Source organism: Amphiura filiformis, chromosome 14 (genome assembly GCF_039555335.1).
Source record: "Amphiura filiformis chromosome 14, Afil_fr2py, whole genome shotgun sequence".
Taxonomy (NCBI): Eukaryota; Metazoa; Echinodermata; class Ophiuroidea; order Amphilepidida; family Amphiuridae; genus Amphiura; species Amphiura filiformis.
In genome coordinates, this window is record NC_092641.1 from 47,131,986 (window position 1) to 47,146,069 (window position 14,084).

Sequence of the window (14,084 nt, forward strand, 5' to 3'; positions counted from 1 at the left end):
ATGAATAGGAATTATTATTATTACCCAGGTATAATTCTGGTTTACCCTGTGCACCCTGTGTTTTAGGGTTAGGGTTTGGTTAGGGGATGTCATTTTCTTCGTCGGGGGGGGGTCGGTGACCGGAGTAAAAATGTTTATGACCCTCCTATCGCGGGCACAATTTTTTTTAGACCCTCCCCCCCTATCTTGGGTCGAAATTTTTCATACCACGATGCACTGACCAATTCATCTAACACTGAAACCTTTTGGAAATGCAGTTTTAACTTGTTGTAGGGCATAAGGTTGGGCAATAGAAATGATTTACAATATTACTTGTATACCCTGACCAATTGACCCCTTAAACAGCTCAAATGTTACAGTCCATGACATATATACTACATCAAATGTAATGTGGCACCACATTAGTTCTGCCGCACGCACAGTATAATACCCAGTGGACTCGGAGGTATCATGAACGGTTCCTAGAATTACTAGACTTTTAAAGGCTTTTATACTATTTTCCCCAACTTCATAAACAAAAAAAAAATGGTAGGGAAAACAAATGAATTCATGTCCCGCATTCATGTAGGCCTATTCCATTTGCAAGCTATTTTTGTGTTGCGCATAATCTTAAACCATGTTTAATTTCCCTGTAAAATACAAGAACACCAATAATTGTTAATGTTTTAAACCACACAAATTAGGAACTGGGATTCAAATATAAAACTTAATGCAAGATGTTTTTAATCAAACAAAATAAGATACATACTCTAAGATATAAGTATAAAACAAAAAACCCTAACATCAGAAGACAAGAAAATCCCTCAACCATTGGCGTACGCAGGGGGGTGTTACGTGTGTGAAACACCCCCCTTGGGTTTGTCCAAAAAATAAAAATGGGGGGGGGGGAGAAAAGGCAAAGAAAGAGAGAGGGAGGGAGAGAGAGAGGAAGAGAGAGAGGGGAGGAGGAGAGGAGGGAGATGAGCAAGGCATAGGGGACATAATATCAAATTATCATAGGCCTATAGATGTCTTATCTACCCCCACTCAAATTTTTCTCTCCCCTATACCCGGTATTGACTGACCGGCAACGTACGTAAATATGTCGATTAATGTTAACACCCCTCCCACACACACCCACACCCCATTTAATTGTTAATTTACATGGATATAGGGCCTACATGTTAACACCAACACCTCTCCATATCGTCACACCCCTACCCCGGCAACGTACGTACGTAAAGGTTTTAATTGTGCAAATTGAGTTTGGGCCCTTTTTTCTGTTTGAAGCAATGATTTAAATAGTGTAAAAATTATGCACCAAATGCCTTCAATCGGACCTTCATTTTGCAAAATTTTCCCACTTCTGCAGGAGGGAAAACTCTTGTTCACGAAAGGCTTCATGGACCGTTATTTCACCAATTTTCGGCTTTTTCAAACTAAAATTTTACACACTACGGTGCCAAAATGGTCCGCCAAATCGCCTCAATTAGGTCTTCATTTTGCAAAGTTTCGTAATTCTGAAAGGGGGGGCATTCTGTGTAGTGGATAAACAAGTAGCCATTTTGGCTTCTGCTTTCGACATTTACCAATTTGTAACACAATTTATATGCCTACAACTTTAAGTAATATCTGTTGTAAGACTTGTTCACGAAAGGCTTCATGGACCGTCATTTCACAAATTTCAAACTAAATTTGTACACACTAATCATGCTAATAGTGCCAAAATGGTCCACCAAATCGCTTCAATGAGGTCTTCATTTTGCAAAAGTTTCTTAATTATCAGGGGGGGGGGGGGCACATCCCCCTCAGACACCCCCCCTGTGTAGTGGATAAACAAGTAGCCATTTTGGCGTCTGCTTTCGACATTTACCAATTACATTTACCATTTAACACAATAGGCTTACAACTATAGGGAAAACTTGTTCACGAAAGGCTTCATGGACCGTCATTTCACAAATTTTCGGCTTTTTCAAATTAAAATTTTACACACTAATAGTGCCAAAATTGTCCACCAAATCGCTTCAATTAGGTCTTCATTTTGCAAAAGTTTCTAAATTCTGAGGGGCACATCCCCTCAGACACCCCCTGTCGCGCAAGCTGACGGGATGACCACTATGCGGTCGTTTCTTTATTTTGTTAGTTTTTTATCATCACACCCCCTTTAGAAATTCCTGCGTACGCGCATGCCCTCAACAATCATTTACTTAAACAAAACATAGAGCCTGTAAACAAATGCTAGTTAGAGTTTGATATTAACTGCCATGATAATGGCACTGAAAGAATTAAAGTTCCTACTGCAAAGGAAACACATCTGATAGTTTCATATACCGGTACTAACATTGGAATTACTAATCAAGCCAAAAACACATTCATTACAAAGAAAGAGGCCAGAGAACACTTTCATTAATACAAAGAAAGAGGTCGGACATAACCATACAGAAATAAATGCTAAACATTGTAAAGCCTGGCTCATTAATCCCCTGTTTCCAAACATACCACCAGAGTCTGTAAAATACGAGTGCAAAATCAAAATCAAAAGATAAGCCAGAGCCTAATACTAGTACTTTTAATAGTAAACATAATATTAAACCCATAAATTTATACTACAATTACTGTTAAGGAGTGCCTTTAACACACCTGCATCGTTCATATCAAAAATCAAATTAATAATAAAAAAAACCTATATAAATATGCCATTACTGCTTCTCATATTCTGTCAGTTTCAATACATATTAAACCAACAAACTCTGTGTATCCATACCTTCAGCATCACTCACAGGGGATGAGATTTCAAACCCCAGTAACTAAATTTCCACTGAATCTACCCATGCTCTTCTACACTCAAATCAACCCATGTCACAAAAACGAGGCTACAACCACAAACTACAACAATACTAAAATTGAAACACATATCACCAACTAGGTAATTAGCTCGCAAAACTCTTGTCACCATGTCAATCCCTCAATAATACTATAGTAAACACCTATCACAATCACCAACATTCTGCAACCATATGCTGCAACAACCTTTCAATTCCAACTAACTGCATCCAAAATCATATTAGCCATCAATCCTCCCACACATACATTCCTGGGCTTGCAGAAACAACAGGTCATTAATTACCTTTTCAACTAATTAAGTGCCTTAGGTTAAATAACAAATTACAGTAACAAACTAACAAACACATTCATTCCTTAAGAAAAACAATGATTCAAAAAGGCCAAACCATATCTTCACTAGTCAAATAATTCTTACATAGCATCAAGTCAGGGTTTCATACTCAAAGGGTAACAAAAAAACATGTGCAATTTCACTTAGTTGCCAGCGGAAGAAAACGGGAAGATTACAGTGGTTTGTTGCCAGCGGAAGAACCCGAACGATTACAATACCTACAGCTAGGTAATAAGACTGAAAAAGCGATATAGCCTCATTTTAGGCCATTAAAAAGAATCCCATACAATTGTGCTACAAAATGTTCCTTGAGCAAGTACAAATATAATTAAATACATCTAAGGAGTGGACTTCACCCAAAACAAAAATATGACACTGTTTCAACTAAACTCAAACTGGCAAAATACAGTGAGCCAAAGAATTAAGGTACCAGTTATGTTCACCCCTGTATATCCTAAATAAAAAGACAAATATGTCAAAATTAAAACAGTCAATACCTGTACTCTTTAGCTCTTATTTAAGACATTATTTGTTGAAATTGGTTGAAAATTAAAGAAAAGGTGATCTAAAACCTAATGAAGAAACGAAATCAAAAGTTGCACTTTTGTGTTCTAATCAATGAAAGCACGACGCTAGTTTTAACGTGTTAATTAATGGAAGCACAGCGCTAGTTCTCTTGTTCACGAACACTTTGTGTACAAATCAATAGGGCATTTAATACAGCAAACTGCAACTTTTAAATTGGTATCTTCCTTGGGTTTTGGGATCGGCGTGACTTTATTTCTTGAACAATTTCAACGAAGTGAGGTTTTAAATTCGAGCTAAAAGATGCGGCTATTGGCTTCTGGTTCCAATTATGACATATTTGTCTTTGTTTGGGATATACAGGAGGTGAACGTAACTTGTACCTTAATTTTTTGGCTTACTGTAAGTTTCCCATCCAAGAGCATAATCCTACCACGTTCACTGATTACCGTCTAATCATCACTACACTTGAATAGAGCACAACGAAATCCGTGGAACTGCACTACAATAGTTCACTAATTACCTAAAGGATGAAATCAAAACTCGACTGACTGTTGGCCGTCGGCCCGGCTTCTATTATTCTAAACAATGGAAACTGGACGGAACCGGCGGTCAACGGCAGGTTGCGTTTTGATTTCATTCTAACTAACCGACAACAATTTGTTGAAATACACATGACATATTCTGTAATTGAAACATTTATCTGCGGGGTCCCTCCAAGATTCATTTTTAGACTCTTGCTTTTTATCATAAACATCAACGATGTCATCAACACAAGTGCAACATTCTGATACATCATTTTTGCAGATTTTTTGGACATTCACTCACTCCAGACTATCAATTCACAAACTAATTTCATGAATTTTTCTCTCACCAATCACCATGACCACAGCATTATTGATAAAGATCACAAATACTTCCAATCCTTTGAGGTGTCTTGTATTTACCTACTCACATCCTGTTATTGTCCTGATGTGTAGTTTTGTTTTTATGCCTCTTATTCCCAGTTTTCCATCAAGCTTTCAGTGCAAAGCACTGCATTGCTCCCATCATCGAGCATGGCATCAACTTGTACAGCTTTTCCAGTTTACTAGAATGGACTGGTACCACTATATGTGCAGCTGGATTTCTATCTCTGGTTGGTGAGACTACGACTCCGGGAACGCAGTTCATCAGTATTTTTCTTTGGTTCAGACCTTTTCTTATTTTTCTTTACTTTGGCTCCGATGATTGGTGTTTGCTGGCCGTCTTGGTGCAACGTTAATGGATGTAGAGTACATTTCGCTTTGCTTTTGCAGTCTTGGCACATATGTGATGCCCGGGTAATGCCTTCCTTAAACACCCCAACACAACCAATTTTCTATAGGCTAATCATGAAGGTAATTCTTTCCTTATGAGGCTTCTTAGACAAGTTCCTGCACTTCTAGTGTATCACTTCGATCACAACACATGCTATCTTGTTGTACGTGCACTTGTGCTTTCTAGATTGGATTATGGCAATGCACTTTTATTTGGATCTACCAGCTCAGATTTACGTCTACAACGCATACAGAACTGGGCGGCCAAGCTTATCCACCGTGCACAGAAGCGAGATCATGCCACACCTTACCTTCAAGAACTTCACTGGCTACCGATTCGTGAACGCATCACCTTCAAGATCATGGTTTACATCTTTAAGTGTTTACACGGACTCGCTCCAGGCTATTTGTTATCTTGCCTGCATTTGTACCATCCAGCACGATCAAGTCTTTGTTCAGCATCTGATGCCACTCGACTAAGTGTACCAAATACCAGACGCCATCTTCATTTTGCATCAAATCGCACTTTCTCATATACTGCTCCCAAAACATGGAATGTAATGTAATGTAATGTAATGTAATGTAATGTAATGTAATGTAATGTAATGTAATGTAATGTAATGTAACCTTCGCAATGGTCACACCATTGTTTCTTCTGTGATTTTTTATTCTTTCCCCTACTTGTGCTGTGGATGTGGAAACACTGGAACTCTTGCTCCCTTGTGCATGTTGTGTGGCTGTGCATGACTGTTTGCCCTTTTGCTTGTCTACACTATCAATGTTTCAATAATGGGTTCATATACTCTTATATACTTTATATAATACACGGGCGCGTTCTCCCCGTACTACTACTACTATATTTATGTTTGCTCGAATTTTCCAACATTTTAGTGACAATTTTATTATAAAGATAGTGGAAAAACTGAAAAATCATATGTATAAAAGAATATTTGAATATTAACTGTAATTAACTGTAACGATTCGTGATACCCATTCGTGCTATAGTTTATGTGGAATTCTGGAATTTTGACAATTCCAAGATTCTGACACAGCCTGTCAAAAATTTGGAATTGGCAAAATTCTGGAAATCCGACGGATCAGGTTTCTGACAAATAATCAGAAGCATTATGAAATGTGTTTTCTACATACTTTCATAATAATTTAAAAAAATGGACGAAATCGATTCTTGTTTTTTCTTCTTTCATCATTAATATTCAAGTTCATTCATTCATTAATATTTAAATTACAAATTTGCTTGAACGAGTTGGCCTGAATTCCAGTCTCCCCACTCTACCTAGCCTGTAGACGGTATAGTAGTTTCTATAGTAGTACCCGTTTCAATATGTTCCGTACGGCATAGGAGACACCTGATTGCTGAGAATGCTCCCACCCCAATCCACCCTCCTGCAACTCCTAGTTACTAATAGGGCTGGCCCTAGGGCTGACTGAACCAGAAACGCTAGTCGAGTTTTTTCCTATCAGAGTATCCCTTTAAACTTTGATTAAGAAAATAGCATGAACCCGACGTTACAAAATTATTCCAGCTTTTTGACAGCTGTCGTAATTCCAGAATTTTGACACCCGTCGGAATTCTAGAATTCCGACAGTTCCAAAGATCTGACACACCATTATTACTGCTTCAATTAGTGATATAATCTAAGCCTACAACGTCTGGTGTAGCCACAAATAGCAGTAAATTCACCAAAAGCAATAGCGCCCTCATAAATGTCAGGCAGACGCACGTGATTTTCTTGGGGAGTCTTTAGGGTTCATACCACTAAATCCGCCTGTGAAGCGGTTTCCGGTAAAAGTTTATCACGACTATAGTCCCAACTTTGCATACAAATTGTGCAAAATTGGTGCAATATTTACAATTTTAGTGTTGAAAATCGTGTTTTACTAGAACATGTGAATGTGATCTCTACTAATTTGAAAAGAAAACGCAAAAATTTGAGTGATGTTTACGATAATGAGCGCATGAACACACGAGGTCAAAACGCGGTTAGCAGTCGGACGTAAACACGGGAAAATCGGGCCTTTTTATATAGCGCTAATTTTCTCAAAAAGTAGACCTAAAATGTTGTGTCATTTTCAGATATGTTATGCAAAATTTTGTTCTGATTAAGATGATATCAAATATATATTTCAAAGCTAGAGGTAACTCGACTTATGGCCTAAAACGTGACCCCTATTTTGCACGTAAAGTCAATGGAAAGCTATTTAGTGTTATGTACCCTTTATTGTTTAATTGTTCACGCCAGTGAACGTTAATGGCACTTGCCCCACATCTCATATGCACAGTTTATCCCTTACATGTCCCGTGTCTTGAATAGTTATTGTAGCCCACCAACCCTGTGGTTAAGAGGCTAGGAAATAATTCCTAATATCTCATACCCCCATTTGTATACCTTTATCTAATCCTACTCCCCATGAAAAGGATAATTTGCACATTTAATCTTGCAGTGAGACTACTCAGTGTAGGAAATTTTTAGCCTTTTTTATTCAACATGTTTGCAATTGGTTTACAGCCATCACATTCTGACAATGCACATAACTGATTGGTTAATAAAAGCTCACTATGGTCAGTATAATAATATAAGCTATAATTTATTTACTTAGTGATTATAGGCATATGGCCTTATCATCTGTATAGAAACCTATTCAGCAAGCTGCAATAGGCGATTTACTTCAGAAAATAACTACAGTGCACAAAATTAAGTCGATTCGCTATACACCAATCCGACTTCGCCATTACTGCGGTGTCCCCGATGTAAAACTGCGGTGTCCCGAGGTCGGGGGTTCCACCTTCCACCCATTATTTATTGCGTGCTACACAGAATTGTATCCGGGAATTGTACACAACAGTGATATTCAATACACGATCATAAGTATTGAATTACGAATTAAATCTCCCGCTCTGGTACATCTGTGTTACCGTCAATAGAGGGCCAAATACAGTAAACGCTTCTCGGATTGGTGTATAGTTAATTGAATGTTTATTGACTCTTGTTATAACCAAGCAATGTTTGTATAAACATATCCAATGTTTAATTATATTTTCTGTTACGAAATAATATAATTGGTGTTAAAAAAGCTGGGATATGCGACAAATATCCGTGACAAAAGCTAGGAAGACTACAATGCATGTGTATTGTTTACTTTAGTGATACGGCATCTAGCATCTGTATATAAAACTATTCAACAAAATAATTTGACATGCAGTGCTCCTGAAACACATTAGATTCAGATTCAGATTAAATTTATTTCAAATTCGTGGCCCGTAGGCCAAATTACATGAGATATTACATTTGCATTGTTTACATTAAAAGACATAAAAAACACATATAAAATATACATAAAAACACCATAAAATTACTCAAAGAAATTAATTGCACTTGTTGAGGCAAAATCTCACACTCACACTCATACAGCTCACACACCCCTATATCTCCACACACACATTACATACACCCACACCCTAACTATCAGCCCTCCATATACACACACCCCCACACACCACAGATGCTCTAAAGAATTTATTTTTATAAAGCAGTAATTAATAAATAACATAACAAAATATTGCACATAAATTGGACCAGCTAAATTATAAGGGACAAATTGGATACATCAAGATAAAAATGCTGTCATGTAATTACAGTTAAACACACCAGCTGAATATGAACATGATGAGATGCACTAATTAAGTAGATGAGTGAGATAGGGTATTGAGCTGTTCCCATATCTTTTTGTTTTGGTTCTGGGGACCTGATAGTTACTGAACTGTCTAAGGGTCATATTGTGGGTCCTCATATTGTGTGGAAACCATTCTGAGTACCTATCAGATTCGATACATTTTTGAGCAAACTGTGTACAGAGATGTAGTCTTCTATCATTCAAGGTTTGGAGTTCCAACTGATCAAGGGAATCTGTGTAGGATGAGTAATTAGCACCAAGGATAATGCGGCAAGCCATCTTTTGAATGCGCTCTAATTGATGTGCCTGGTCGTTGGTAATACTACCATGCCAGACAGGGGCTGCATATTCACATGTTGGGCGAACATAACCAATACAAATTGATTGATGCCTACCCAAAGACAAGGAGATATGCAATTCAAGAAATACTTCCCAAGACACCTTCAAAGAGGCATTATAATGGAGTGCTCATCTGTATAAGGGTGAAATAGGGCTCCGAAGGTGACTACGCTGGTGCTCTACCAATGAATTACTTCTCAGAGTAGGTTAGTATATATATGAATATTGAAAGTTAGACCAAAGTAGCTCAAAGTACTATACACTTGACAAAACTTTGTCTTTTTGAAGACAAATTCTTGTTACTAGTAACTTCCCAGTGGGCACACCTATGTTAATACAGGGTCGAAAGCCTAACATGTGCCCACTGGAACCGTAGATACGAGTACCTTTAGTTTAAGTGAAACAACGAGGCGGGACGCCATCCATATGGAAATAATGGTATATCCCGTTTCAAATCAATACTTCATTTCTCAATTGGTAAACAGATATATAGATCAATCTAAAAGTATGTTTTTATGTTATTTACGTTCAAATTATCCCAATTCTTTTTAAAAGTATACCAAATTAACCTACTCCCTGAGTCATAAGGAATCCAAAAAGGTATAGGTTGCCCCATCTGCGACCTTAGGTTTAAGAGCTATGGTCAGAAACGTGGCAAAGGTCAATGGTCAAGCCACATTCAATAATACATGTAACCTTTTCTACTTGGGTAGAGAAATTACAGATTCATGTAATATGTCTCATTTTGTCTACATACACTCTTAGAACCATATAGGCCAATCAGAAAAGCCGTTAGAAAAATACGCTTAGTGCATTAATATTGTATAATTGCACGGGCGCGCAGTCCGCGTACTACGCGCAGTGCTTTCGCGCGCGTTCGCATCGCGTAGGATTGATTCATTTTCCTGGTGGGTTGACGCATTTATATTTGCTCGTATTTTCCGACATTTTTAGTGACAACTTTGTTATAAAATTAGCAAAAATCACGGCTTTTTTTCTCGAGTATGAAATAAGTTAATAAATGCACATTACTTGTTGCTCGAGAAATTTTACAAAATAATGCACTTGTATTGAGATGTTGATGCGTCTAATGCACTCCCCCTTCGGGGCTCGTGCATTAGACGCATAAACATCTCAGTACGCGTGCATTATTATATTTTGTACAATTTCACTCTCAACAAGTAAGACGCATTCATTAACCTATAATTAATTACACAATACAATCCGGTATTTGCTATGTTTTTCACATTCACTAAAATGTTTATGGGTCATTGGGTTTCTTTTGAAAGTGAACTTACATTGACCCCTAATGGTGTCATACGAAAAGGGAAATTCCAATATTACGAAAATATAACTATCATAGTATAACCAAGATTATACTACACAACGAAAGGAAAACTACAACAACTAAATGCAATAATTGTATATATATCATGGCTTCAGCATATGTTAGCGGTGATATTTCAACAAATAACGCCAGCTCCAAAACGGATTTAGATCTGAAAGATATCTTAAGAGAGAGCGAAATTAGAGGTACGTTTTATTGTAAACAATCAATTCTTCTACTCGTAAAATATCACGTTAAATTGACAAACCAAACGTGTTATATTTAATTTTTTTACGCGATAATGTACTTCCTTATTTTGTAGTTCTATACTTTCTTCCCAGCTATAAAATCGGAGACTTAATTAAAAAGCCTGCGTCTGACGTCATGTGTCAAACATTAAAGATTTGTTTACAAGTTGTTGTATGATTGAAATTTCTTAACGCAGCGGTAAAACAGTATGGCTTATGGTTAATTTTGCACCTGCAATATACACACAACCATCTCAAACATTGTATCTCAGTAATAGAAATTATCTCTCCTGAAGACGACATGACAAAATGCCTAGAAAATGTGCATTTTGCCTTTTGCACAATGATAAAACAAGTTCCTTTTACGCGCTATATAGTCCGTCAACTCAGAAGTACAAAGTAAATAGATAAAATAAGACCTCGAAAACTGAAGGTATGAGAATAATTATTTCAGTGGAATGCTTCTTTGGCCCGCCATTGCGATTTGTACTTGCCGAGCGCACCCCGGTCCCCGCACTCCGTGCATCCGCGGGTATTCATGCTCGTCGAAAATTTCGCGAAATAAGGGGTGTTTTCAGATGAAGAAACGCGATTCGCGAAACACACAAAAAAGGGGTGTTTTTTTGTGTTCGCGAAATTGAAAAAAGGGTATTTTCATCGAGCAGCCTACGCGTTTTTGCCAGAAAAGGGCATATTAGAAATATCGTTCGTGTTTTAGCGAAAATAGGGGTATTTTCGAAGGGCAAATAATTCGCGAAATCGCTAAAAAAAGGGGTGATTTTTCCCCTAAAAACTTCGCGAAATGAGATGCAAAAGGGGGTGTTTTTAAAGTTCACCGACAAGCATGAATACCCGCGGATGCACGGAGTGCGGGGATTGGGAGCGCACCACACTGAGCGTGTAACGCAAAACATCGATCCCCGATGCCACAGATTTGGATTGTACTTCTAGGTTGAAGCAATATACTAACCAATCAAGGGTCGTGGGGAGTTTGATTGACAATGACGTCAGACGCAAGCCAGACTTTTTAATTTAGTCTCAGATTATAATTGGTGGATTTAAGCATGTTTAAAGTTATCTTTATCTTGAACACGTGAAAGTTTAAATAGCGGAATAATAAGTTGTTTGTTTACAATTTAAAACACGTGGAAATAAAGAAGCAGTAGGTCTATATATAAGAATAATGCCAATACTTTATAAAAAACCCCAAATAAGTTGCCAACTTTATTCAGGCCGTAGCCAGTAGGCCTATATCAAAATTAATTTGAATTTAATAAACAGAGATTTATAAAGCGCCTAAAATAAAATAACCTGAAAGCACCTAACAGAAAATAACCTGATAGCGCTGATATGAACAAGCAGTATAATTTACACTATGGACCACAATAACCTAATCCCAATGTGATCCAATAACCTCAATTACATAATCATAGTGCAAAATTTGACCTCAAATTGTAGAGTATGAATTTTTGTACCCAAATTTTCAAAGGTCATTCAATGAGTGCACAAATGTATTGGGGGTTAAGAACTGTGCCCAGTAACCTGATAGATGAGCATGTTGTGGATCCTAGTGTTACTAATTGTTACAACATACCATTTTTTACATCATTTGTTCATTATTATTATTTTTTTTTACAGCCTGCAAGAAAACAAAGGCTGGATTTGAGATCATTACTAAGAATGGAGACGTATACAAGTTAAAAGAGAAAACAAAAGGTGGAAAGAAACTGGAATGGTTTCTTGGCAAAATCTTCAGAAAGAAAATTTCTAAATCAAATGAATGTACAAATCAAGCACCATTTGGAGTATATAGAACTTACGAATTTGAGACCAGAAACAACGCTTCCCTACAGGACTTTAAGTATAGTCATCATCAGAGGGCATTCAATGACGACAACGATGACCAAAATGATGAGTATGAAAATGTATTTTTAGAAATGTATGAATCATCATCTAGACCGGATATTCCTCCCCTTCCTTTAATTCACCACCAGTCTATGTCGTCGTCTGATGATGAAATGGATATCTATGACGATAGGATATATGTCAACATGTTTGGCATACCAAACAGCAGTAGGCCTAAAACCAGCGTCTCCGGTTATTCAAGTAAAGAAGCATCATCAATTCCACCATCTCTCCCTGAACGTCCAAAACCCACCGAATCTACTCCATGCTATGTTTCAACATCGTCTCAAAAAGAATACAACGACGATGATGGTTTTGAAGCTACGGAGTACTTACATGACATGACTATACGTGCCACAGATCCTTCTGAAGAAGTGTCGTCAACTCATAGACAGAGTACATGTATGTCACGTGAAGGGAATATTCTGTCACTTTACGATGCAATCAATGACACCAATAACGCACATGCGTCTGATAGCAAAGACCGTTGTGAGGGCAACGAACGTCCAGGTGTTCCCGAGATCTCCGTAAATGATGCAGCCGCCGTAAGCGATGCCACCTCCGTAAATGATGACATCACCATCTCACCAAGTAAAACTACAACAAAGGTTACAGCTGGTCAAGGTGACACAGCATTACACGGTTTGCTTTCCATGACAAATCGAGAAAGTAGTATCCATAGGCTGTACACCAAGATTAAATCGACACCTTATGGTGATAATGTTAGTACTGAACAACATAATGAGGAGATTGTGAACACGTGTTCGAACTTCGGAGCTCAAGAGCCATCTTCAACTGACAATCTAAAAATTTATGAATTCGGAATGCATGGCTATGGTTAATTAACTTAACTGATTTTGACCATTCACTGTGAAAAAAAATGTTGTTGAAACTTACACAGCGTGGTTGACTAATTTACGAAGTTTATTGAAAATGTACCGAACTTCATTGTAAAAACTTTTGTAAAATTTCACGCAATTTGTTAGTCAACAGTTGCTAGATACCAACAGGATGATTCAAAATGAAGTAAACTCATGTTTGTGGCGTTTTTGTACGAAATCCAGAAAGAATCCGGTATCAATGAAAATATCACTGAATAGAGCAGATTCTTAACGTCTAAATTAAAAGAGAATTGCTGTATTTGCTTACACCAAACCCGAGTTGTACTTATTTGAACAAAACCAACCATTTTCGCCAGCCCATCGGGCTGGTACCTGTTTCTGGGATGGGGTCAGTTTGCTCAAGAGATTAATTTTTATTGGTATTGGAATGACTTTTTGTTAAAACTTTTGTGGTTGAATTTTTTTTAAATATTTTAATTCGATGTGTAAGGAAAAGTAAGTATGTTTTGCCGTTTCAACGAATGAAAACGAGTGAGTATTACCAAAGTTTGAATTAATATGACTTTAAAAGTTTTAGGTATAGGCCTAAAATGTAACAATAATAGTTAATATACAGCATCATATGGTCAGCAGAAGAAAAGTATGTCATTTCAGTGTCTTTGACCCGGGGTCCTTGACCACTGAACAGCGTGATATCATGTTGATAACAGATCTAAGAATCAAAATCTTCATCATATGGACCATATTGATGTC

At 37.4% G+C, this 14,084-nt stretch overlaps 1 protein-coding gene across 1 annotated transcript; it reads left to right on the forward strand.

Moving 5' to 3' along the window:
- Nucleotides 1-10,428: 10,428 nt before the first annotated feature.
- LOC140169057 (uncharacterized) lies at nt 10,429-13,675 on the forward strand. Its single transcript, XM_072192338.1, has 2 exons — nt 10,429-10,542; nt 12,223-13,675. The coding sequence occupies exons 1-2, from the start codon at nt 10,443-10,445 to the stop codon at nt 13,329-13,331; spliced, it is 1,209 nt and encodes a 402-aa protein (XP_072048439.1). The 5' UTR covers nt 10,429-10,442; the 3' UTR covers nt 13,332-13,675.
- The last annotated feature ends 409 nt before the right edge of the window (nt 13,676-14,084 follow it).

Coding starts and splice junctions, on each gene's coding strand:
- LOC140169057 (XM_072192338.1), top strand. CDS start 10,443: ATGGCTTCAGCATATGTTAGCGGTGATATTTCAACAAATAACGCCAGC. Junction 10,543..12,222: donor AAGAGAGAGCGAAATTAGAG/GTACGTTTTATT, acceptor TTTTTTTTACAG/CCTGCAAGAAAACAAAGGCT.